Source organism: Hypomesus transpacificus, unplaced genomic scaffold, assembly GCF_021917145.1.
Source record: "Hypomesus transpacificus isolate Combined female unplaced genomic scaffold, fHypTra1 scaffold_204, whole genome shotgun sequence".
NCBI classification, from domain to species: Eukaryota; Metazoa; Chordata; class Actinopteri; order Osmeriformes; family Osmeridae; genus Hypomesus; species Hypomesus transpacificus.
The window spans coordinates 112,108-134,607 of NW_025813745.1; the positions used below are offsets into that span (position 1 = coordinate 112,108).

The following is a 22,500-nucleotide window of genomic DNA, read 5'->3' on the forward strand; positions in this document are numbered from 1 at the left end:
CCTCTCTCTCTCTCTCTCTCTCTCACCGAGTCTGTCTATTGCTCCTCTCCCAGTGTCTGTCTCGAGCTGTGGAGCCAGCGAGTCTTGCAACAGAGTGCTACAAGCTGTCGGCAGCTCTCTCTCTCTCTGGCCTCCGCTGCAACACAAGCCCTGGGTCAGCCCAGCCCTGCCCTGCCGTGCTCTGGCCTGGCCTGCTACAGTCCTGGAGGGCCGGACCTTCATCCTCCTTCCGTCTGGATGGAGCCACAAGGCTAGCCGACTGTCTGCACTCTCCGTGCTCATGCCGTCAACTCAGTCTGTCAACTCTGGCACATAGCAAGACGTCAAACAATTGGCTTTAGAACATCTTTGCTCTTTTGCCCGCAGAAACCCAGAGATGGTGAAGAATATGGGACTGGGAAAGATTTTATGATTTATGATCTTTCATTTGCAGTATAAGGGCTGTGGCTTGTGGTGAAAGAGGAACAATAACAGAGGAAATACACAATACATAGACAGCTGTGAAACAAACATGCAAACACAGCTTTGAAAACCCACAAAGGGAAAGGAAGGCGCGAGAGAGAGAGAGAGAGAGAGAGAGAGAGAGAGAGAGAGAGAGAGAGAGAGAGAGAGAGAGAGAGAGAGAGAGGAGAGAGAGAGAGAGAGGAGAGCGAGAGCGAGCGAGAGAGAGAGAGAGAGAGGGAGGGTGAGATGACAAGTGAGAGGGAGCGAGGGAGAGGGTGGAGAGGAGGAGTGGGAGCATCACTCCGTCTGTCAGGATACGCCCAGATGGAGGGAGCAGATGGGACCCAGCCACAATGCATGCTGGGTATATCTCCAATCACCACGGTGACAAGGGTGAATCCCAAAACAGCATGGCCAGGCCCGTACACAAATCCCACAACGCAAATCTTACACACACACACACAGCCCAACCCTAACCCTAAACCCGTATGGCTGCATAACCCCCATACAGGACCGAACCAATCCAAGCACACCGCCCTCATGTTGAGAAGACTCAGGACGAGGCCCTGTGGAGGAGACGGTGACCAGGGCTTTTACAGCTGCCTATCCCAGCTCTGAGCCCCCTCTCCTGGGCTACAAAGCAGCATGAGGCCCACTTTCTCTGCCGGGGCACCAGTATATTGACAGCTATCTATCCACAAAAGCCCCGGTTGTATAAGGGCACTGGGTGGTGTATTGTAAGCTATCCCTTTATGGGGCAAACCATCTTTTCACTAAAGTACTACAGCAATGAATGTTCTGAGAATTGGACGAAGTAGGGTCAAGACCTGTGGTTTAATGTGTCTGTGCGTGATTGGGTGTGCGCGTGTGTGAGAACACAAGCACGCACACTCTGCAAGTGTTGCTGCCTTCATCACTGTTCATCACAAAAACAACACTTGTAATGTAAGTACAACTGGAGATGTTTTCTGTCTGTGTGTGTGAGTGTGTGAGTGTGTGTGTGTGTGGTGGGGGGGGGAGCAGGGGGAGGAGGGTTCAGAGGCTTTTGGACAAGTGCTGGTGTCATAACATTTCTGCAGTTGCCTGATGACATCATTAACACATGACAGATGAGGGCAGCCAAGTGGTAGGCAGAAGGATCCCCCAAACACTTTCAACCTACCCATGTCTGAATAAACACTCCGGTAAAACTATAGACCAGTGTCTCTCTCCCTTTCCCCCGTCTCTTTCCCCCCTCTCTCCCTCTTTCTCTCCCCCTCGTTCTCTCGGCCTCACTGTCTTTGTGTATGTCACTCTTCCCCTCTCCTCTCCTTGCTGTCTCGTCCCCTCTCTTGTTAAGTTTATAGGGTGAACTGGGGCTGCCAACAACAGTTGTGGATAGCCATAATTTGGGTCCACTTCGGTCTAAAGTTGTGCTCTGCTAACGCAGGCTCATTTTGTGAATGAGAGTTACACTGCCCATCTCATCTCCAGACTGTCTGTAATCTTACCGCAAATACATATAGCTGAATGCTCAGACACACAAACACACACCCATTGAAACACAAGCAGCTGAGAGCGACTTTGGCCACACACATGACAGATATGTTTAGCCTGGCTAGGAAGAATATGTCTGTGTATGAGAGAGACCAACATTTGACTCGAGAAAACCACATTCTCAGAGTCACCAAAACACCCACCGGATACAGACCAAGCTAAAAGACCAGCTTGAAATCTAAACAATAACACACCCACACACACACACACAAATAAATCCACCTTTGGGATCAGTTGCACATTTCCTTTCACTGGGAAATAGAAGAGAAGTCATGAAGGGTAAATCTCACACAGGTGTGATGTGTATCGGACGTGTGTGTCAGTGTTTGTGTGTGTCTATGCGTGTGTTGTGTGCGTGTATTTGTGTGTGTCTATGTGTGGGCAAGTGTGTGTGTGTGTGGGCAAGTGTGTGTGTGTGTGTGTGTGGAAGGGGGAGAGTTTCCCGTCTGGGCAGGAGTCCCATACCAGTGTGTAGTCTGGGGAAACCACACCACCAACGGAAACACTGCCGCAAGTCTGGAGAGACAAACACAGACACCTAGACTCCCTCCCTCCCTCCCCCCTCCCTCCCTCCCTCCGTCCGTCCCTCCCTCCCTCCCTCCCTCCCCTCCCTCAATCCCTCCCCCCCCCTCCCTCCCTCCCTCCCTCCCTCCATCCCTCCCTCCCTCCCTCCCTCCCTCCCATCTGTCTGCTCTGTGGGCTAACCCTTACCCTGCTGCGTGGGAGAGACAGGACACACCGACATTACCAACTGCTTTGCCTATCTGCCTACCTACCTACCTGTCTATCTGCCTGTCAGACTTTCAGTCTGTCTCGCTGCCTCAGTACCTTCCTGCCTCGGTCTCCCTGCCTGCCTGACGGCCTGCTTGCCCGCTCGCCTTTTTTTGTCTGGGTCCTTCCAGGCTCTGTGTGAGATTAAAGGCAGCTCTCCTCACTGTAATGGATCCAGAGTTGGAGACGGAAGCTCCCACTGTGGCCTGTCTACTCTGCTGAATGGCTTTGAGGCAGCAGAACCGCCACATACAGAGCGGCAGCAGTAGTGCCAGGAGATACCAGACTGTCCCACCTGTCACACAGACACACACACACACACACGTCCTTACTCCCCCAGAGGACCACCTGATTGGCCCACCTGTCTATCCATTGACAATCTGTGTGTGTGTGTGTGTTTGTCTTTGGTATGTGGGGTAGGGGGAACAGAGCCACACTGAGTCTTCCTAAATGAGCATTGGGACAGCCTGTGATAAGTTTCGGGATAGTGGTTGTGTAGTCAATATTGCAGACAACAGACAACATTTAGCGCTTGCTGAGCTCAGTAGAGGTTTACAGAATCCTACGTTAATGTAACAATTTCAGTCAAGTTAAACAATAATGGCCTTCATATTATCCTTAGGATAACCCTAGGGAAACAGCACATTGAATCCATTTTGTGGTTATTACAGCAAGCAATGTGTTTGTGTTAGTTCTGTAGATGGATTTCTATTCGAAAGCCTATGAACAAGGTTACCTTTGCTTACACAAGAAGCCTCAAGGGAATTCAACTCTACAAGTTTCTAGACCAAACTCATATGGAAGATTTTACATTGTTTGGAGGACGGCCAGAATAATAGGCTGAGTCTGAGGACAACTCAAAGAAGGCCATTTATCTGTGTTTTCTGTGCTCGTTTGTGTGTGTGTGTGTGTGTTTGTACGCATGTGTCATCGCCTTGTGACCACAGCAGTCACATGGCCTGCAGACAATGCAGACATCTTTGTTTCAAGCAATGAAACCTCCAGTGTTTTTCGGGAAATAGCTTGTGCAAACACACACACACATGCACACGCACAAACACACACGCCACATAAGAACATAGCCTACGTAGGGTCCTTGGATCCACACGTGAACATCGACAGTTACGTGACATAAAATAAAAAACAGTTAAAACATTCAAAAAACATTCCAAATCAGGGCTAAGCGCCTCGTCTCAATCTATCTGTTCTCTTGTTCTCCCCGTCCTTATAGGACCAGGACTCAACACACAGTGCTCCGCGGTAGGTGTGAGGGTCATCCTTTCCTTATCTGTTTCATTCTACACCACCAGTGGATCACTGCGTTTCCACCCCGACAAGGAACACACGACGATACGTCGACCCCCCGATGCGAGGAGCGCGGAGGAAGTGAGAGCAACACGGAAACTGAGAGAAATGGACCGGAGCGCTAGAGAGACTTCAGAAACAAGTAGAACTCCTGGAGCCGTACACACACACATACAACACACACTCCACTGGAAAGAATCAGCATCACAAATCACTGCATGCCGGTGGAGCTAAACTGGGGTGATGGTGCCACAGTGTGTGTGGGTGTGTGTGAATGTGTGGGTGTGTGTGCGACCACGTCGGCGCACGCTCGTGTCAGGGATATGAATGACTTATCTGGAACGAAACATCAGAGAGAACATTGCGTGAAAAAATCCCATTTCCTCCCAAGCTACGCTTCTCTGTGGCGCTGTAACTGTGACTGAATAGGTGTGATACGAAAGATTTTTCTTTAATGAAGGCTACATCACAGACACCAGAGAAAATCTATTCTTGCTGACAATGTTGTATTTCTGTGATAGTGTGGGTGTGTGTGTGTGTCTGCATGTGTGTGTGTGTGTGTGTGTGTGAAAGAGAGAGAAAGAAGGAGACACTGCAGCAACTGAATTCAGCAGATACCAGACATTATAGTGCCACTCAAACCAGCATGAAGTGAAGGCACGGGCATAGGGAGACTGAAGGGCGGGAGAGAAAGACATGGAGATAGAGGGGGGGGGGGGGGGGGGGGGGGGGGGGGGAGAGAGAGAAAAGTGAAAGAAAGATAAAGAGTGAGAGAGAGGGGGGAGAGGGAGGCACAAAGAGAGAGAGAGATAGCGATAAACAGGGAGAGAGAATGAGGGGAAAAATAGAGGGGGGGGGAGGGAGCCACAGAGAGAGGCGGAGAGAGAGCGCTGAACGTGAGAAAATGGGGTTAATGTGGTAGAAGAGAGAGGAATGCGTTTTGGAGAGGAAGGAGGCTGCGGGGGGTGCGTCTGTCCCAGTTTCTCTCCTCCTGCCTCCTCCAGTGGAAGACGATCCATCAGAGGTGCACACACACACACACACCAGCCAGCCAGCCGCAATACAGACGGCTCCTCCGGAAACGCATGGCTGCCAGCCGAACCCCCAAACCTTGTTCACCTGCACCATCGCAGACAGAGGTGGCCTTAGGGATGGGGCAGGTGCCACATCTGTGTATGGTGCCTCTGTATGTGGTGCCAAATCAGACAAGACCCCCTCCAGACCAGGCCAGGCCAGACTCCATCCCCCAGGATCAGCAATCAGAGCTGGGAGGGGTGATGGGACTCTGTGTGCCTCTGATGGATGTGCGACCCCCGGCCCTGATGATAGAAGTTGGAAGTGTGTAATCCAGCCTAAGCCAGGGTGACCAGCCATCGCATCTCTGTGTCCTTGTTCAAGTTTCAAGATGAATGCCATTTCGAACAAGTACAAGTAAAGGCCTTTGAGCACTTTAGCTCTGCTCTCCTGCAGATCAACCACCTCAACATCCACAGCGGGAAAAATCCTGTTTCACAGGCGAGCGTGTGACCGAGGAAAGATGAAAGAAGAAACACACATGCACGCGTCCATGTCAGACACACACACACACACCGACACACACACAACTACACAGATCCTCTTAGTGTACTCCTTATCTCTGACTACAGATGATGTTTAGTCAATTAACTCTGCCTATCAGTCTGAGATAACGGTTCGGTTTCATCATTTTCTTCCAAGGAGGAGGCATGCACACGGACTATGGATACACAGTGTCGGGGGGGGGGGGGCACATGCACTCTGTAACCCTCGTCTGGGTCCTTTCCAACCATAATAAACCTGCCAGGAGGAGTCGGTAAGGAACTGAGGTGAGTTGGCAAAAGATACACAGTCATGCTCAGTTTAGAATGGGGGCCTGTCACTGACTGGCTGAGCAGAATGGATGGAGATTACAATGAGGGGTGAAGTCACATTCAACTCCTGCAAATCTCTTTTCTGAGTGGAGAGACAAAGTGACTGTTGGGAGGGAGAAAGAGGGGGGGGGGAGTGGGAGAGCGAGAGAGATAGCGGGAGAGATAAAGAGAGCGGGAGAAAGAGAGAGAGAGAGAGATAGCGGGAGAGATAAAGAGAGCGGGAGAAAGAGAGAGAGAGAGAGAGAGAGAGAGAGAGAGAGAGAGAGAGACATAGCGAGGGTGGGAGAGAGAAACTGATCCAGTGCCCTGGTGGTGAGAGGAAGCTGTAATTTACAGCAGAATAATCATCAGCATCTATCTGCCTGCCATGGAGGTGTGGGGGTGTGTGGGGAGGGGGACGGTGGCCGTAAAGATGATGGACCCTCCATCTCCCTCTACACACACGCTCCTGGCTCATAGGGGATAGAGCCAATTACACTGTCACACACACTCACGCACACACATACACAAACACACACACACACACTGCAGTAGACCATGCCTGAGTGAGAAGATAGCCAATTACCGACAGCAAAAAGAGAATGGCTTTTTAATTCTTGCTCTCCAAAGGCCAGGGGCAGAATGTGCAGTATTCTGCTGCATGCTGGTCAATACTATGAGGACAGTCTACAACTGATTGACCTGTGCTTGCTTATGGTGCACTCACTGCATCTGATTGTGATAATACTCGGTCCTTGTCAAAAACGCCACAAAGATAACTGATCTGAGCAAGCTTGCATTCATCATCCACCTGACACACACATACACACACATGCATCCAAACACACAAAAACACGCAAATGCAATCGCATACGTAAAAAGCACACATGCACACAAACACACACACACACAAACATACCCAAGGAGTGATTTATGACAGAGGAAATAAAAGATCAGCTATAAAAAATGATGCTAAATAAGCAAATCATAGATAGAAACAGTGTCTTTTAAACGTTTCCATGGAAATGGATTGTTTCCATTAGGTCACATGCTCTCACTCTATTTTCTCTCTCTCTCTGTCTTTATCCCCTTTCTCTCTATGTCTCTCACTCAATGATCTCTCTCTCCAACCCTCCTGCTGTAGACTAAACAAGGGACATCATACCCCTGACCAGAGAAGGATATGATTCATCCTGCTCACACAATCACTTAGTCCTGACTAAGGACAAGAGGAAGGAGTACGGCCACATCAAGCACACACACACACACACACACACACACACACACACACACAGGCACACACACACACACGCACACACACACACAGGCACACAAACACCCATGGGGCTTGGGTATAGCTCAGTGGTAGAACGTTTGACTGATCAAGAGGTTGCGGGTTCACATTATCCCTCGTACATCCCCCACAGGCTCATGTCAAATCAGTTTGGATAAAAGAGTCTGCTAAATGAATACCAAACGATGCCATTATGTTATATTCACACACAGATGCACACGCACATGCACGCACGCACACACACACACACAGGCACAAACATAAAAAGGTATCCAACACAGACCATTCCACACACATTCGCACACACATGCACACCTCAGCCAGAAAGGGAAGGAAAAAAATGACATGACTAACGCTAGCCAGTGTTTTGTGTCTGTGAGAACCATTCTGCCTGGCTCCCTATCCCCCGCTTGCCTCCCATCCAAGACACCTGACACCCTCCCAGTCCCTGGCAGCCCAGCCAACGTACAGCCAGCCAGTACACAGCCAGCCAGGGTACAGGCCCTGTATAGCCAGAACAAGATGTTTGCACAGGGATGTAATCCAACGGGTTCTGTAACATGATCACCATCATCACATGGCTTTAGATAACTGCCATGATCTCATCTCTGCACCGTTCGCTTGTGTCTCTTCCTCCTCCTTCGTCTTTCGCTCACTTACCCTTTACCCCCTAGGAGGCCACATGGGCATAGTGGCTGGAGTGGTGGAGGGCAGCCGGAGGGAGGAAGCTCACTCAGGCTCCTATGTAAAGGCGGTCTGTTCCCGGGGAATTGCACAGCAGTGACTAACAGAGCGAAGGTTCTGGTAGCAGGAGTAGCAGGTCAGCTAAGGCTAAGCTCACTAGGTTTCCAGATGCTTCCGAGCAGAGCCAAGAGCATCTGTCTGTAACAGACTGGATAAACAACGAGTCCTTCGCCACTTACTGTTCCTCCTCACTTTCCCTCTCCTCTCCCGTCCTATCCTGTCCCCCTCTCCTCTTCCCTTCCCTTTCCTCCCCTCCCCTCTCCTGTCCTCTCTTCTCACATCTCCTGTCCTTTCATTTCCCTTGCCTTCCATTCGTCCTTTCCTTTGCTTTCTCCTCTCCTCTCCTCTTCCTTTCCCTTTCCCTTCCCCTGTCCTCTCCTCTTCTCTTCCCTCTTTCCCCTCCCCTCCCCTCTTCGCTTCCCTCTCCTTCCCTCTCCTCCCCTCTTCCCTGTCCTCTCCTCTCCTGGCACTAGGAGGTGGTGACTAACAGTATGGGAGCCTTCCAAACCCTCTCCATTTCAAAGGCTCGGGAGATGAGACAAGAGCGGCATGAAAGAACAGAGGGACGAACCTCTCGTCTCCACCAGCCTAGGACAGTACAGGAAGAGAGCTGTGATCTGTTCCCTAACACCGAGAGAGCCAGGACATAAACCACCGGCTCCCGTCAAACATGCTCTCCTGGAGGAGGCGTGAGAAACATGTTTTTCTTCCCTCGCTCTAATCCCCGAGGGGAGCGTTTGGCGGGAGGACATCAGGACCGGAAGCTCATCTGTTAGGGCTGGGAACGTGTCACTGCTGAAGGAGAAGCGGAAGTCGTCTTTGATGAAATCAAACGTCCACCATATACGGCTGTCCTGTAACGGGTGTGTTTGCGTGTGTGTGTGTAAGTGCTTGTGTGTGTCAGCGGTGGCCAGAGCCGAGTGACTTCTCAACCTCATCTCCATGGTAACAATTGAGCTGAGTGTGAGGGGGTTAACCCTTCATCGGGTTCCCATCGGGTGTGTATGTGTTTGTGTACGCACGGGTGTCCCATTGGGGGGGGGGGGATGGGGTCGTCCCATAACCCTGTGGGAATATCAGCCAAGCTAAGAGCTTGTTTAGGCCAATAAACAGTTCCCCTCTTCCACAAACCTCCACCCCCCCCCCCCCCCACACACACACACACACACATCATCCCAACCCCCCAGACTCATGCACACCCCCAGTCCTCCAGCACGGGCTATCCATATCCAGCCCTTGTTTTTGATTGATTCCCAAGGGAATGGACCGGGGTAGGCTATTAGGATGACAAAGACAGAGAGATAGAGAGACAGGCACGGAGGGTAAGCTGTCAGCCACACCAAGGCCCAGTTCTTGGAGACAAGGATACACAGAGCGGACTGTCCCCGTTGGCCCGGCAGGAACAAATCTCAAAGTGATGAATTCTCCTCTCCCTCTCTCCCTCTCTCCCAGCCTTTCAGCCTACGGAGAAGATAAATCAAACTGGATCGCTCTTCATCATTGCCCTCTCTGTCTCCGTTTCCCCACTTTCACAAACAAAACTCTGCTAAGCTGTTACTTTCATAGACGCTCGCAGTATGTTAATAAGCGGCGCTGTGCCAGGATTGCAATTTTGGTATTTATGTTGGCCTAAAATGTGTTTACGTGTGTGTGTATGCGCCGTGTGCGTGCGTGCGCAAGTTGATTAATGTCAAACCAAAAAGGCATTCATACACACCCTCAGTCTTTTATTAGCGGAGCTGAGTAGACTTTTCATCTGCGAGGGTAAACAAGCTCACAGTCATTAGATGGAGATTACCCATTCCCTTTATGAATACTGCACAGCCCGTCTGCCCTCGATAGCCTCGCAGTATCACACACAGGAAACCCTCCACGGGCCGGGCGGGTGTGTGTGTGTGTGTGTGTGCGCGCGAGGCTCTGTGTTTCTGTAGACCTGCAAGTGTTTCGAATGTGTGCCTGTGTTGAAATGTGTGTGTGTGTGTGTGAGAGAGAAATACAGGGAGTAACAGTGCCTGTGTGTCAGTGAGGACAAACGGCCCTCTCTGAATCCTCTCTACGCTTCATCTAGGTCTTTACACTGGGCTAGAGCCGTGGAGCTACACACACACACACACACACACACCAAATAGGATCCTGACTCCTTAATAAATTATGAGAGACTCTTTGCCAAACTGTGTGAGACGGAGGAATAAAGCAAACCAACCATTGGCTCTATATTCCTTAGGGGACATCTTAAACCAATACCACCCCCTCTCTCACTATTTCTCTCTCTCTCTCTACCATTTTACATTCCACTTTCTTTCTCTCACTATTCCTCTCTCTTCATCTTCTATTCTCTTTCTCTCTCCCTCTCCTTCCGTCCCCCTCGCGCTCCATACCGTCCCAAACCCATACATCTCTTTCCATAGTGTCTCGAACAAACACTATTGTCTGTGTGCTTCCACTTCTGTGTAAACTGAATGCAATTAGCTTGGGCTCACCGCATCCTGTGTGCCAGAGAGCCATCCTGACTTAGAGACATGGGGGCAGAGAGACAGGGAGAGAGGCAAAACTGCAGAAACAGAGAGACAGCGAGGCAGAAAAGCAGATAGAGACACAAAAATAAGAGGCTGGGAGACAGAGGCAGGGCAGAGAGCTGGTGGTTTCACGGAGGCTCCGCACGCCACACTGGGTTCTGCACACCGATCTGAAGCCAGAGAGCGGGTGTAGCATAGCGGCTGCTGTTGTCCAGGAGATCTTCGGAATGTGGCCCTTTTGTCTCTTTATTATATAGTGTGTGTGTTGTGTGTGTGTACCGATGACTGCCTCCACTCAAACACTCTTCTCTGTCGATTGCATTTGGAGCTGACTCTCCCTGACCCAGCACAGCGACAGCTGAGTGTGTGTGTGGGTCAGCAGGCAGGGGGGGGGGGGGGGGGGGGGGGGGCGCGGCGAAGAGCAAGGGTGTCACTGGCCGCAAACTTGTCCCAGGACTCACTCTCTCCTCAGATATAAAAGCCGCCGTGAAACTTTAATGTGACTCTTCCACCTGAGCTGAGCTACACAAGGTACAAAGATGAGATGAGATAGAGAGAGAGAGAGGGGGGGGGGGGGGGGGGGGAAGAGAGAGAGAGAGAAAGAGAGAGGGGGGGAGAGAAAGAGAGAGAGAGACAGAGACAGAGACAGAGACAGAGACAGAGACAGAGACAGAGACAGAGACAGAGACAGAGACAGAGACAGAGAGAGAGAGAGAGAGAGAGAGAGAGAGAGAGAGAGAGAGAGAGAGAGAGACGTAGCGAGGGTGGGACTGATGGCTCCTCTGAGTGTTCTCCCGGTACGCGCTTCGGCCTCAGCCAGCACACCTGTTTACTGCTGATGAACGACTGCAGGCGAGGCTGAGAAGCAGTGCCAGAGCGTCTGCAGCCTGTGCAGCTCTAGTGCCCCGGTGGGAAACGTGACAGCATGGAGACCGGAGAGGACAAACAAGCAGGAGAGTCGAACCAGTCAGCTCCACTCTCAACTGTCTCCCCTCAGTCTGACTTGAGCCTCTCTCTCTCTTTCTCTTGATTTCTCTCTATTTGTTTTCAGACGTTTCGTGTTTGAGTGCGTGTGCGTGCATAAGAGTAGCGTTCCTTCGCTGCATCTCTCTCTCTCTCTCTCTGATCCCATTCTCAGCGCTCTCTAACTCAAAGTGTGCCGTCAGTCTTTGCTACATCAGAGATGGCAGGACGCTCGGCTGTGGGCCCAGCCCTGACAAGTAGCTCACTTCCTGCTCTGGATCCTTGCTTGGTATGCATAACAGGTACATCTGTTACACACTATGTGCTCGTGGGATAGCTACGGGGCTTTGTATTTGATCCACCATGTCCGTGTGTGGGCTGAGGGGGTTGTTGTTTGAAGGGACATTAGCGCCAATACTGCAGGCCTTTCCGTTGCTGAGCGGTGAGGGTTTGCGAGCTTTGTTAGGATGAAGCTATGAAGGTAATTTGATAGGTGTGTCTGTGCTGGTGGGCGTGTCCGTGTAAGGGGGCGTGTCCGTGGGTTTGTGCGGCATTGGAGAGACGAGCACAGGATCATTACAGGGACTTTTACAGTCCACTCCTCTCCTTTGATGGCCCAACTAGTCCCTTCCCTGCAGATGACAAGACACCCTACACACACACACACACACAAACACACTCACATTGATAACAGGGCAGAGCAGCGTCTCGTTCGGAGATGAGAGGGGTGACACCTGACATCTCCTTGGTAACCTCAGGGTAGGTAAAGGGAGACACATCACCATGGAAACCACGGTAAATATGGGTACAGGAACTTCAAAGGCTTTGTATAAGAGCAAGGCAGGTGAATGATGTCACACTGTCTTTGATGTCCCCCTGATGGGCTGTGGATTTGGACACGGGAAAAGAAAACGCAAATCACACACACGCACACACGCACACACGCACACACATGAACACACACACACACACGCACGCACACACAAACTGTATTTTCGAAATAAAATCAGCAGGACTGAGTGTTTACATGTTTTGTGTCACAATTCAGCTGAGGATAGAGTGATTTATTTCCCACTACATAAAGGACCACAAACTATTAAGGTTGAGTGGATTTAACCAAAATGCCATCAGCTTCCATCAACATCCATGCAGGATGTGTCCAGGTGTGTCGAGGCAGGTTCAATCCTCCCAGGAAACAGGCTGATGGGGTTCCTAGAACCGACCGAAGCAGAGCGAGATGGGCTTAGTTGCTGCGTCGGCGCATTTCCCCGCTCTGTTCTTCCTGGGAGAGATAGATCATCTGTCCAGTCTCCCCAGTCCGTCCACACACACACTGGGGACAGGGCTGGCTTCCTGTTCACTACTTGTCTTTCGTTCACAGCGATGACGCGTTCCTCTGGTGTAGGATGTAGTAGTGTTCATTTTGAGTTTTTAAGGGCTGTACTTTTCAAATCAGGGACCCACAGAGTCATAGCAGGAAGTCAAACCCACACTGAGGATGAAATAGCAATACATGCACCCACACATATGCAGTCACACACACATCTGTTGGAGCAGATTAGTTCACACTTTCATCACCAGCCCTTTCAGTACCAGGGGAGTACGAAAGAGGCTAAGGACTGAGGTGGAGGGGTGAGGGAGCTGGAGAGGGAGGGTTGCCTGGCTGGCTGGCTGGCTGGGGAAGTGTGAGTGTTCTTTAACTCTGGGTCTCCAGGGTGAACTCCTTTCACAAAGGAGCCAAAGCAAACACAGACCAGCAAGCTCAGGGGAGACAGAGAGGAAGCAATGTATAGAGAGAGGGGGGGAGGAGAAAGGGAGAGAGGGATAAAGAAGAAGAGAGAGAGACAGACAGACAGAAAGAAAGAAGGGGAGCGAGAGAGAGAGAGAGAGAGAGAGAGAGAGAGAGAGAGACAGAGAGAGACAGAGAGAGACAGAGAGAGAGAGAGAGCATGACACCATGCAATCAGTCAGTCGGCCTCCTCTGCTCTCACCCTTGCTCACTGGGATGGCAGGCGACTTCCTGCCCTGTCTCTGAGGACTGCAGGTGGGTAACAGCAGCTTATCAAACCCCACCCAGCCACTCGGCGTGCCTCTCCCCGCCTCGGGCAGGCCAGGAGAACAGAAATCCTCGTCAACAGAGTTATGAACAGATCATAAATGACCACGGTTCTAGTCGGTGAGACGTGCCAGTCAGTCTGCAGGTCGGGGCCGGTGTGACAGGCAGGAATGAGGGAGGGGATGTGAAGCCCCCGAGGGCAGGTCCTCGCGGCAGAGGAGAGTCACAGGGTGATGTGACGCTCAAATGAGCGGCGGAAGCCATGAACAAGCCCTCAGACGTGGATTTCGCCAAGTCTAGCCTGCCTACCTGCAGTACATGATCTTATTAGTGGACCGTACAGAATAAGGGTGCAGTTTTCAGACCATGCCGTGTGACAGTCCTATTCTGTATTGTTTGGACTATCCTATAGCCTGACACCTGTATTGGCATGTGTTAGTTTGAGTTGATGGCTGAACACATATGTCCACTATGTTATTATTGATTTTTTTGAACCTCAACGTTATAAAACCACCCGTTGTAACTGGGAAGGCTACCTGAAAGAGACAGCCTGATAGGTGCACCCCGCTTAAGCTGTATAGCAACACGACCAGCAACACGACCAGCACAGGTGATACCTCCAGGGCCTGTTCTGTCCCCAGGCATAAAACCAATCTTTCGAGATCTCTCAGGAAGATTAGTGAAAATAATGCAGCACTACCCAAAAGCACCAAGACACCCTCTGTTCATGTAACTCACAGTAGAACAAACTGTTCCCCAACTAAGGAACCCAAAAATACGATTTCAGATCGGTGAATTTAAGAAATAGACACAAACCTTCACTGGCGAGTTTCTGGTGGCAATGGGCAGGTCTCTTATTCCGCTGCCCGGAGAGGAAGCGGAGATCCCGGCTGCGTAGCCAAGAGACCCCACGGGTAGAGACTGCCTGCCGTTCCGTGGCCGCTGTTTGATCCCGTCCAGCAGCCGAACCAGCAAGATGTTGGCAGGGAGGTCGTCCACTCCACAGTCCACTAGGATTCGACACTCGGGACACCGCAGCTCGTTCCTGGAGCTCACGATGTTCTCGAGGCAGCGACGGCAGAACGTATGTTGGCAGGGCAGCACCTTCGCGGTAGTGTCCAACCGCTCCAGACACACCGAGCATTCTAGTAAATCCAACAGAGACGACTCGTCCATCTTCAACGAATAACGTTATGGGTTGATATAGGTAACTGGGGGGTCTAATTCTACTTTAAATGTGTTACGTACGGGAGGAAACATACTGGCAGCGGCTACATTAACAAGAGCTGCGGACTCCCCAACCGGAGCCCCCAGCGCTAGTAGCTCTTCTGTCACTCCCTCGCGCAGCTGTGCAGAATGCAGTGAGATCACGCTCTCATCATCCGCGCAACGAGCTCGCAGGCGCGCTCACACTTCGGTGGAGCGGGGAAGGAACGATGTGTGTGTGTGTGTGTGTGTGAGAGAGAGACAGAGAGAGAGACAAAGAAAGAGAGAAGAGAGAGAGAGAGAGAGAGAGTAAAAGAGAGAGAGATAGAGAGAGAGAGTAAAAGAGAGTAAAAGAGAGTAAGAGAGCATGCACCGAAACACCGAGCAACCACGGCAACTCTGTAGCCTACAATTACCTGTTATTCTCACGGTAATAAACGCCTACGGATCCTACCGATAACTGAACCACAACCAGATGTGTGAATACAGCGGTGATATTAACACAGAGCGCAGAGGGAGACTTCTAATGATGGACAGTGTTTGTTCTAAATTTACCGTGCCGAAGAACACCTGCATAGCATGAAGACAGATTGGTTTAAATCATGGTGATTATCCTTCTCGTGCAATGGCGAGATATCCCCGTCTGTCAAACCGCACCATCAATCAACGCACCTGCATAGACCATACTCATAAACATAGTGGGCTACAAACCCACATCGCTAAATGAGAAACAGAAGTGTGAATGTCATGACATTAACAATGGTTTTGCGCATTCAGCCCTGGAATATGACGCAAGCTTACATTAACTACAGGAATCTGTCTCTAGATATTATCACAGTAGATGTACGCGGTCGAAATATCAACTCAGATCATGAAATACTGTCTGAAAGCAACAGAAAAACATTTCAACTAGATAACATTGTGAGCCGAAGGGCTAAATATTGGTATCTTGCGTCCCCTCCCGGAGAAACTGTGAATTGAACCAATTAACTTACTGTAAGTAAGAAATATGGTAAGATTAAGGCTGCCTGTCCATGCATAAGATTCGCATTCGTGGGCCTTTTCCTCATTTCAAAACAGCTCAAGGTCTGTTCCATCAAAATGACCAGAAACTAAATAGACTATTTAAATGCAGAATACAACTAACTCAGCTCTTGCTCCAAAGAACCCGAAGACACATTCCTGTTTGGGCTTTTGCACAAAACAGACACATTCCATAACACCTGGCAGACGTCTGTGTCGCTGCTCCTGTTGGGGAGACCTGCATGTGTGTGTTTGGGGCTGGTCTCTCAGCTGTGCACGACATGCCAAGATGATTTCACCTGTCTTGTCCGGACCTGCCCAGTTCTCACGGCGTGGCTCCACAACCCCCTGGGAGGCTCCTGCAACGGCCTGGGGGGTGCTGAGAGATTAGGAGGAATGAGAACACAGTGTGTGTGTGGCTGTGTGGATGTGTGTCTGTGTCTGTGTCTGTGTGTATGTCTGTGTGTATGTCTGTGTGTGTTTGTGCATTTGTGAATGCTGTGATTGTATGTGTGTGTGTGTGATTGTATGTGTGTGATTGTATGTGTGTGTGTGTATGTGTGGTAAAGCACAGGCCTACTGATTCGTCATCCTGTCTAAAAGGGGGAAGGGCAGCGTGTTGCCACCCACGAAGAGAAGAAGAGAGGTAGGCCTTGAGGCTTGTGTCAGGGTGAAGAGGGAGTGTGTGTGTGTGAGCGTGTGTCTGTGTGTGTGACAGAGAGACATTCTTTGTTTTTGTCGGCCTGAAAGAAGAGGTAGCCCAAGAGGGGGTGACTGATCTCTCTATCTGTCTCCACCTCTCTCTCACACACACCTTTTCTCTATATATATCTCCACCTATCTCTCTCTCTCTCTCCTCCTACTCTGCCTCTTGCTCTTGTACTTGGCATGCCTGCCTGTTACCTCTGCATCAGACAGACTTCATCAGAATGCTCACTGATGCAATTCATCACAGATCTGTGAATGACTCACATTGTGGCAGCAGCTAAAAATGACTAAAACAGCGAATGTTCATTTTGTAGCTTTTTTCTTGACGTGTTTTAGTGTTTTTCTAATAGACAGTCATTAGCAATGACTGAAGAAAGACGGACTGACATTGATGCTGTGACGGAACTATCTCGATGTTCAGTTTGTGTACCTATTCCGACACCACGCACCTCCCAGATCAACCAATGGCCTTCATTCATGGAAAGTAGGTTAGCTGACACTGCAGTCACCATGGTAACCAGCTCTTTGCTGCTCTGTTGAGGAGTTGTTAGAGGACATGTGTGTATGTGGGTTTGTGTGTCTCTGTGTGTGTGTGTGTGTGTGTGTGTGTGTGTGTGTGTGTGTGTCTGTACGTGTCTGTGTTTACGGAGCACTTAGAGGTCATCTCTCCTACATCTGGGATTTGAAGTTTGTCTTTGATTCCTACTCTATGCTCAGGACACAGGAAGCACAATCTACCTGCACTTCATGTAATCATCAACAACGTTATGGTTGTTTGTTTTCTGGTTATTTTAGGGGAAAGTTGGATCAAAGAGATCCAGTATTTTACTGATTATCCCAAAATGAAGGGGATCACAAATCTGTAATTCCACAGCGGACATAGAAAGGATTTGATGTGGGTCCTGACTGTAGGCTATTTTGAAAGATTGACGGTGCTGTTTGTTTGTCCTGGCTAAGGTACTGTGGCGTTGTAACCCGATAGGTGTTTTCCTGTGCTCCAGTCTCCCCAGTCAGGAAGCTGATTTGTGTTTCTGTCAGCTGGATCTGAGGACCACTGGACTCTTAGAAAACGGGGGGAAAGAGAGACAGAGAGAGAGAGAGAGGGAGGGAAAGGGGGGAGAGAGAGGAGGGGGGGTTAATTACAGGACTTCCAGGAGCCCTCAAAGCACGTCTTTTATCTGCTCTTTCCTGCGGATGCAAGGACTAGGAGAAGAAGAGCGAGGCAAGGGATCAAGTCCTCGGCTTGGTCCGATCCAAATGACTGGCGCCAGACCCAGAAGGAAACACCTGCTCTCTGCTCGCACGATAAACATTTGAACCACACGAACAACAAGACAACACATGAAAAACATGCTGTCTACTGTAGATCACTCAAGCACAGATGAATTACGATGCTTAGATGGGCCATGTTTTCTGATTTGGAAATATCCCTTTAATCCGGTTTACCCCAAACTCAACCCAATTCCTATCCTCAGATTAGTCCAATTACAATTGTGGTAGCCTACTGTAGTTGAATGTGGGATCCAGGCACTCTTTTTAATGCTTTTTGCAGAAAATATTTAAGTTCTCAAAAGGAATGATACTAGGTCCATTATACCGCTAGATGGCAGACTAGAGTTGTAGTTTAGAGTCTAATGCAGGCCCTTCGCACCTACCTGAATAAGGTTAATTTAGATCTCTTTTTTGGGGCGGAGGAAACTTCTTACTTTTTTCTTTTTAGGGAGGAGCAACTCTACCTCTCTACATCCACGGCGGAGAGAGACTCAGAGATTGAGGATTTGTTTACCGCCGGATACTTATTGGTGATGCCTGTCCAAGTTCTCGATAAAGACTGATAAGTTATCGCAGTCCGCACAAAGCGACATCAGCGCTGCCCGGTCCGCTATTGCTTGGAGACGAACCCGCAGCCTACCGCCCTGCCCCGGCTATCTACTCGCAGGTAAGGCGCCTCTGCTTTCAGGAATGCTAAGAGGCATTGCAGCAAGATTTAGGGAAATTCCTGGACCGGTTATGTTTCAGACATATTCAGTATAGTCTGTAATTTCATCCTTTAAAATAAGCGTATCTTACATTGTTGCTTGCTTTTGTTGCAAAGTCAAAAACTACCAAAATAATATAAATCTGATCTTTGATGTTTCAATAGAAAGATAGAATGGCTATAGGCTACGGTTTCGTTGTAACGTTTTTTTTTTCTTTCACTCATTTGCTTTGGAGGGGTAACAACTATTTTGACCCTAATATTACGCTCAATTGGCTTGACATCAGTAGACCATAGTCGCATGTGATCATGCGTGTTGGGCATAATAGGAAATTAGTGCATGGGGTTACAGTGCATAATTTTCTCTCTAAACGTCCGTTTAGGTTAATAGTTTGCAGCATGGTCCCAGCTCTGACAAAGAGAAGGCTTAAACTTGAATTGTGTGTCTTTGTACCCGGTATGTGTGATTTGCTCACTGTGTCCCTGCGCGCATAATTGTTTTTATGGTGCCGCCTGACTGTCCCGATCCACGGGCCTCGGGGGAAGTCCTGCCCGCAGTCTAGCAGCTCAGCCCGGCCGAAACATGCTGGGTCCTGCCGCTCCTCAGAAGTCTTGCGTCTTTGAACTACTGCTGCACCTCTCTGGGTGGAACTCTATCCTTCTATATCCTCTTCTTTTCTCCCCCCAGCGCCGCAGCCCCTCATCTGCACCTCTGACTCTTTCATGTTTCAGGTAGAAAGGATAAAGAGAGCAAAGAAAGTGGAAAAAAGTGCATGTCATCTTCAAATGATTGAATATGGCGTCTGAAGGATTAAAGGGATAACAGGAAAAGCTAAATATCCAGAAACTCCACATACACCTTATTCCATAGTGCTAATGATGACGGTTTTTGAAGTGAGCTCATTATCTCGTGGACTTTCTCTGACAAACGTATATATGCAGCTGGAGTATATTAAAGTAATTAATGTATTCATCCATTTAATCTAAATATTTTGCTTTGAATAAATATTGACTGTTCTTTTAGCTGAAAGTAATTGCATAGCCTTCATTTGAGAGATATCTACAACGTACTTTATGCCATCCATCATCCAAACAGGAAAGTATCAAATCAAATTTGCACCAAATCAGACAGGCAGACAGGCAGGCAGGCAGGCAGGCAGGCAGGCAGGCAGGCAGGCAGGCAGGCAGGCAGGCAGGCAGGCAGGCAGGCAGGCAAACAGGCAGGGATACTAACTGAGCCGTAGGAGTCAAAGGGAGGAGGCTCAGACTAAATGATTTGTTCCCAGCGAGGAGCAGAGAGTGTCAGTAAATGACCCTGCCCACCTACAGTATTAATGTGCTGAAGAGAAAGACAGGGAGACTGGGAGGGAGTGCCTTTCTGCACCAGTGGAGGTGAAGGAGGAACGAGGGATAAGGCGGAGGAGACGATGAAAGACAGATCACCGCCAGGCAGGGAATCAAAGGGACCACTGACTAGAGCTGGAGGTGTATGGTGTCTGTACGTGTGTCTGTGTCTGTGTGTGTGTGTGTGTGTGTGTGTGTGTGTGGATAGGACATCTTTTCATGTGCTCTAAGAGTTTGTTTTTGCTGCTCTCTGAGAGGAGAACTGACAGTAAGTCTGTAATTAAAGCAATCAAAAGATGAAGTGAGATGAACAAACACACACACACACACACATTCCGCTAAGCATACAGCCCACACAAATAGGATCTGGAATCCTCTAGACTTCCTGACTCCGAGAGCCCCATCCTTGCAGGGAGTTGATGCTCCTGAGGGAGATCAGGACAGTGCGTCTCCTGTTGCTCGTGGCTCGAGGTCCTTGACCGAGTTTGAAGCTCTGAGTCACAGGCTGCTCACATGTTGAGGTAGAGGTGTATACTAGTTACTGCTATCCTTGATTTCACCCCTGATAACAATTCATTGAACAGTGTGATCTGTTGATCAGTATTTTCTGTTGTCATTGGTTGTTTGTTTCTTGACCAGAAATGGCAGTTTAAAGTCGTGGTTCTGATGAGAACTTTCCCTCAGTCTCTTTCTTCTTCTCTCTCTCTCTCTCTCTCTCCTCTCTCTCTCTCTCTCTCTCCTCTCTCTCTCTCTCTCTCTCTCTCTCTCTCTCTCTCTCTCTCTCTCTCTCTCTCCTCTCTCTCTCTCTCTCTCTCTCTCTCTCTCTCTCTCTCTCTCTCTCTCTCTCTCTCTCTCTCTCAGACATGTGTTTGAGATCTAGCAGGATTTGGTCCAGGTCTGTGCAGGGAAGAATAGAAATAATTGGCTTTTTGAGAAATAAACGCTCCCAGTATAACATTGATTTATATTTAGGAGTTGTTTATGGGTTGGGAAGCGGTCGGGTGTGTTGTTTGTATGTGCGCATGTGAGTGTGTTAGGAGCTACAACAGTGCTTTTCGGTCTGTCCTTCTCTCAAGTCTGGCCCTGGTAAATCAAGGGAATATATACGTGTATAAATACATACAGAACATGTATACCAGTTGGTTGAGCATGTGATGTGAAGTCTGTTTGTGTTGTGAATGTGTGGGTAGGGGGTGGTACAGGGCAGGGGAGAGTATAGAAAGGGGAGGGGAGGTTGGGGGGGGTGATCAGGGAATGGAAAACAGACATCCTCCAGAGCAAGCTGCAGCAGAGATTACAGAACTCCACTTCATTAAGCTGTTTGTTTAATTGTCATCAAAAATAAAACACTGGGAAAGAACCCAGGAAAGGGTTTTGTTTGTTTTTTGGCTTCACTTCCTCCCTGATTGGACCGTTTGAGGAGCTGTTTCCTAATCTGACAGCGAATCATCATCGGCTCCCACATTAAATACCCAGTACGGGGTTAAACATTCATGGTCAGGAGTTGTTTCCCTATCGTCCCTGAGCTGACGGAAACCGGCTGTAATCACTGTGGGGGGCACACAAGAGTCACAGTGGCCTGTTGTGGATTGCACATTTTTTTGAATTCTCTCAAAAGTCAAAGATGTCTTATTGGCTGTCAACCACTGTTGGAGAGAAAGAGAGAGAGAGAGGGAGAGAAGTGACAGACAGAAACAGAGTTAGAGACCTTTGAGGACGGAGAGAGAGAGAGAGAGACGTGAGGATGGAGAGAGGATGAAAGAGAGTGAGAGAGAGGTGAGGATGGAAAGAGAGAGAGAGAGAGAGAGGGGGGGGGGGGAGGGAGCCAGTTCAGGATGGAGGAGAAGGAGAGGTAGATGAAAACCCATCCGGCAGGGAGGATGCAAACCGTCTCAATCACTGTAAATCTGAAGAGGCTTGTTGTTTCCCTGGCATGTCTCTCCCGTTCTACTTTGCGTGTGTTTGTGTGTGTGCGTGTGTGTTTGTGTGTGTGTGTGTGTGTGTGTGTAGATGATTGGTTTATAAGGGGGGGGACTTCCCATGAATCAGGCCCTGAACCTGACACTGACAGGATTAAATAGCCCAATAATGACTCTAGTTAATGCTATGAAATCAGCTCATTAGATCACTATCAACCAGAGCCTCCCAGCTTTACATCACTGTTGCTGTAAACTATTATAAACTGTATCGGTAAGGGAGCGTCTTTTGTGCTATGCACTCTATGTATGTTATTAGGAGTAATACATTCAAGTAATAGATTTAAGTGTTATGGCAGTTATAGGATACAGGGCAGGTCCTAGTAATTCAGGTGATAATTGATACCCTTTAGACTGGAGGCAGACAGTTGCAGGCCACACAGGAAGTTTGGAACTGTAGAACGCTGGACAAAGCAACCACAACCACGTAAGATCAGAGACTCACAGAACAAGGAGGAAGAGATGCAAGGAGAACTGACCCCTGTTCCTTACTGTGTCAGTGTGTGCATGTGTGTATGTCTGCCGCGCACGTGTGTGTGTGTGTGTGTGTGTGTGAGAGAGCGGTGCCTGGGGTCTGGCTCTGTCAGGTCTGTTAATGACAGAGATAATGACACTGAGGGTATTTATCTGAGATTATGTGGTCGTTAGAAAGATTAATACCCTCGGGCTGAGAGTCTGCGGTCGACTTTCAACACTTACAAGTCCTGACAGGGAGAGAGGGACGGGGTGGGGGGGGGCGGGGGGGGGGGGGTGGAAGAGGGATAGAGA

General features: G+C 49.4%; 2 protein-coding genes across 2 annotated transcripts in view; one reads left to right on the forward strand and one right to left on the reverse strand.

Annotated features, from left to right (window-relative positions):
• Positions 1-13,457: 13,457 nt before the first annotated feature.
• On the reverse strand, positions 13,458-14,853 carry LOC124462220 (E3 ubiquitin-protein ligase SH3RF3-like). The gene is made up of 2 exons (XM_047013838.1): positions 14,314-14,853; positions 13,458-13,806 (listed from the first exon to the last, which is right to left on the reverse strand). Exons 1-2 carry the CDS (start codon positions 14,671-14,673, stop codon positions 13,582-13,584), a joined length of 585 nt encoding a protein of 194 aa, XP_046869794.1. The 5' UTR covers positions 14,674-14,853; the 3' UTR covers positions 13,458-13,581.
• Positions 14,854-18,154: 3,301 nt separating this feature from the next.
• Positions 18,155-22,500, forward strand: part of edar (ectodysplasin A receptor) — a 21,975-nt gene continuing 17,629 nt past the window's right edge. Inside the window, exon 1 of the mRNA XM_047013810.1 lies at positions 18,155-18,373. The gene's annotated coding sequence lies outside the window, so the exon portion shown is untranslated. The remainder of the gene's footprint in view (positions 18,374-22,500) is intronic.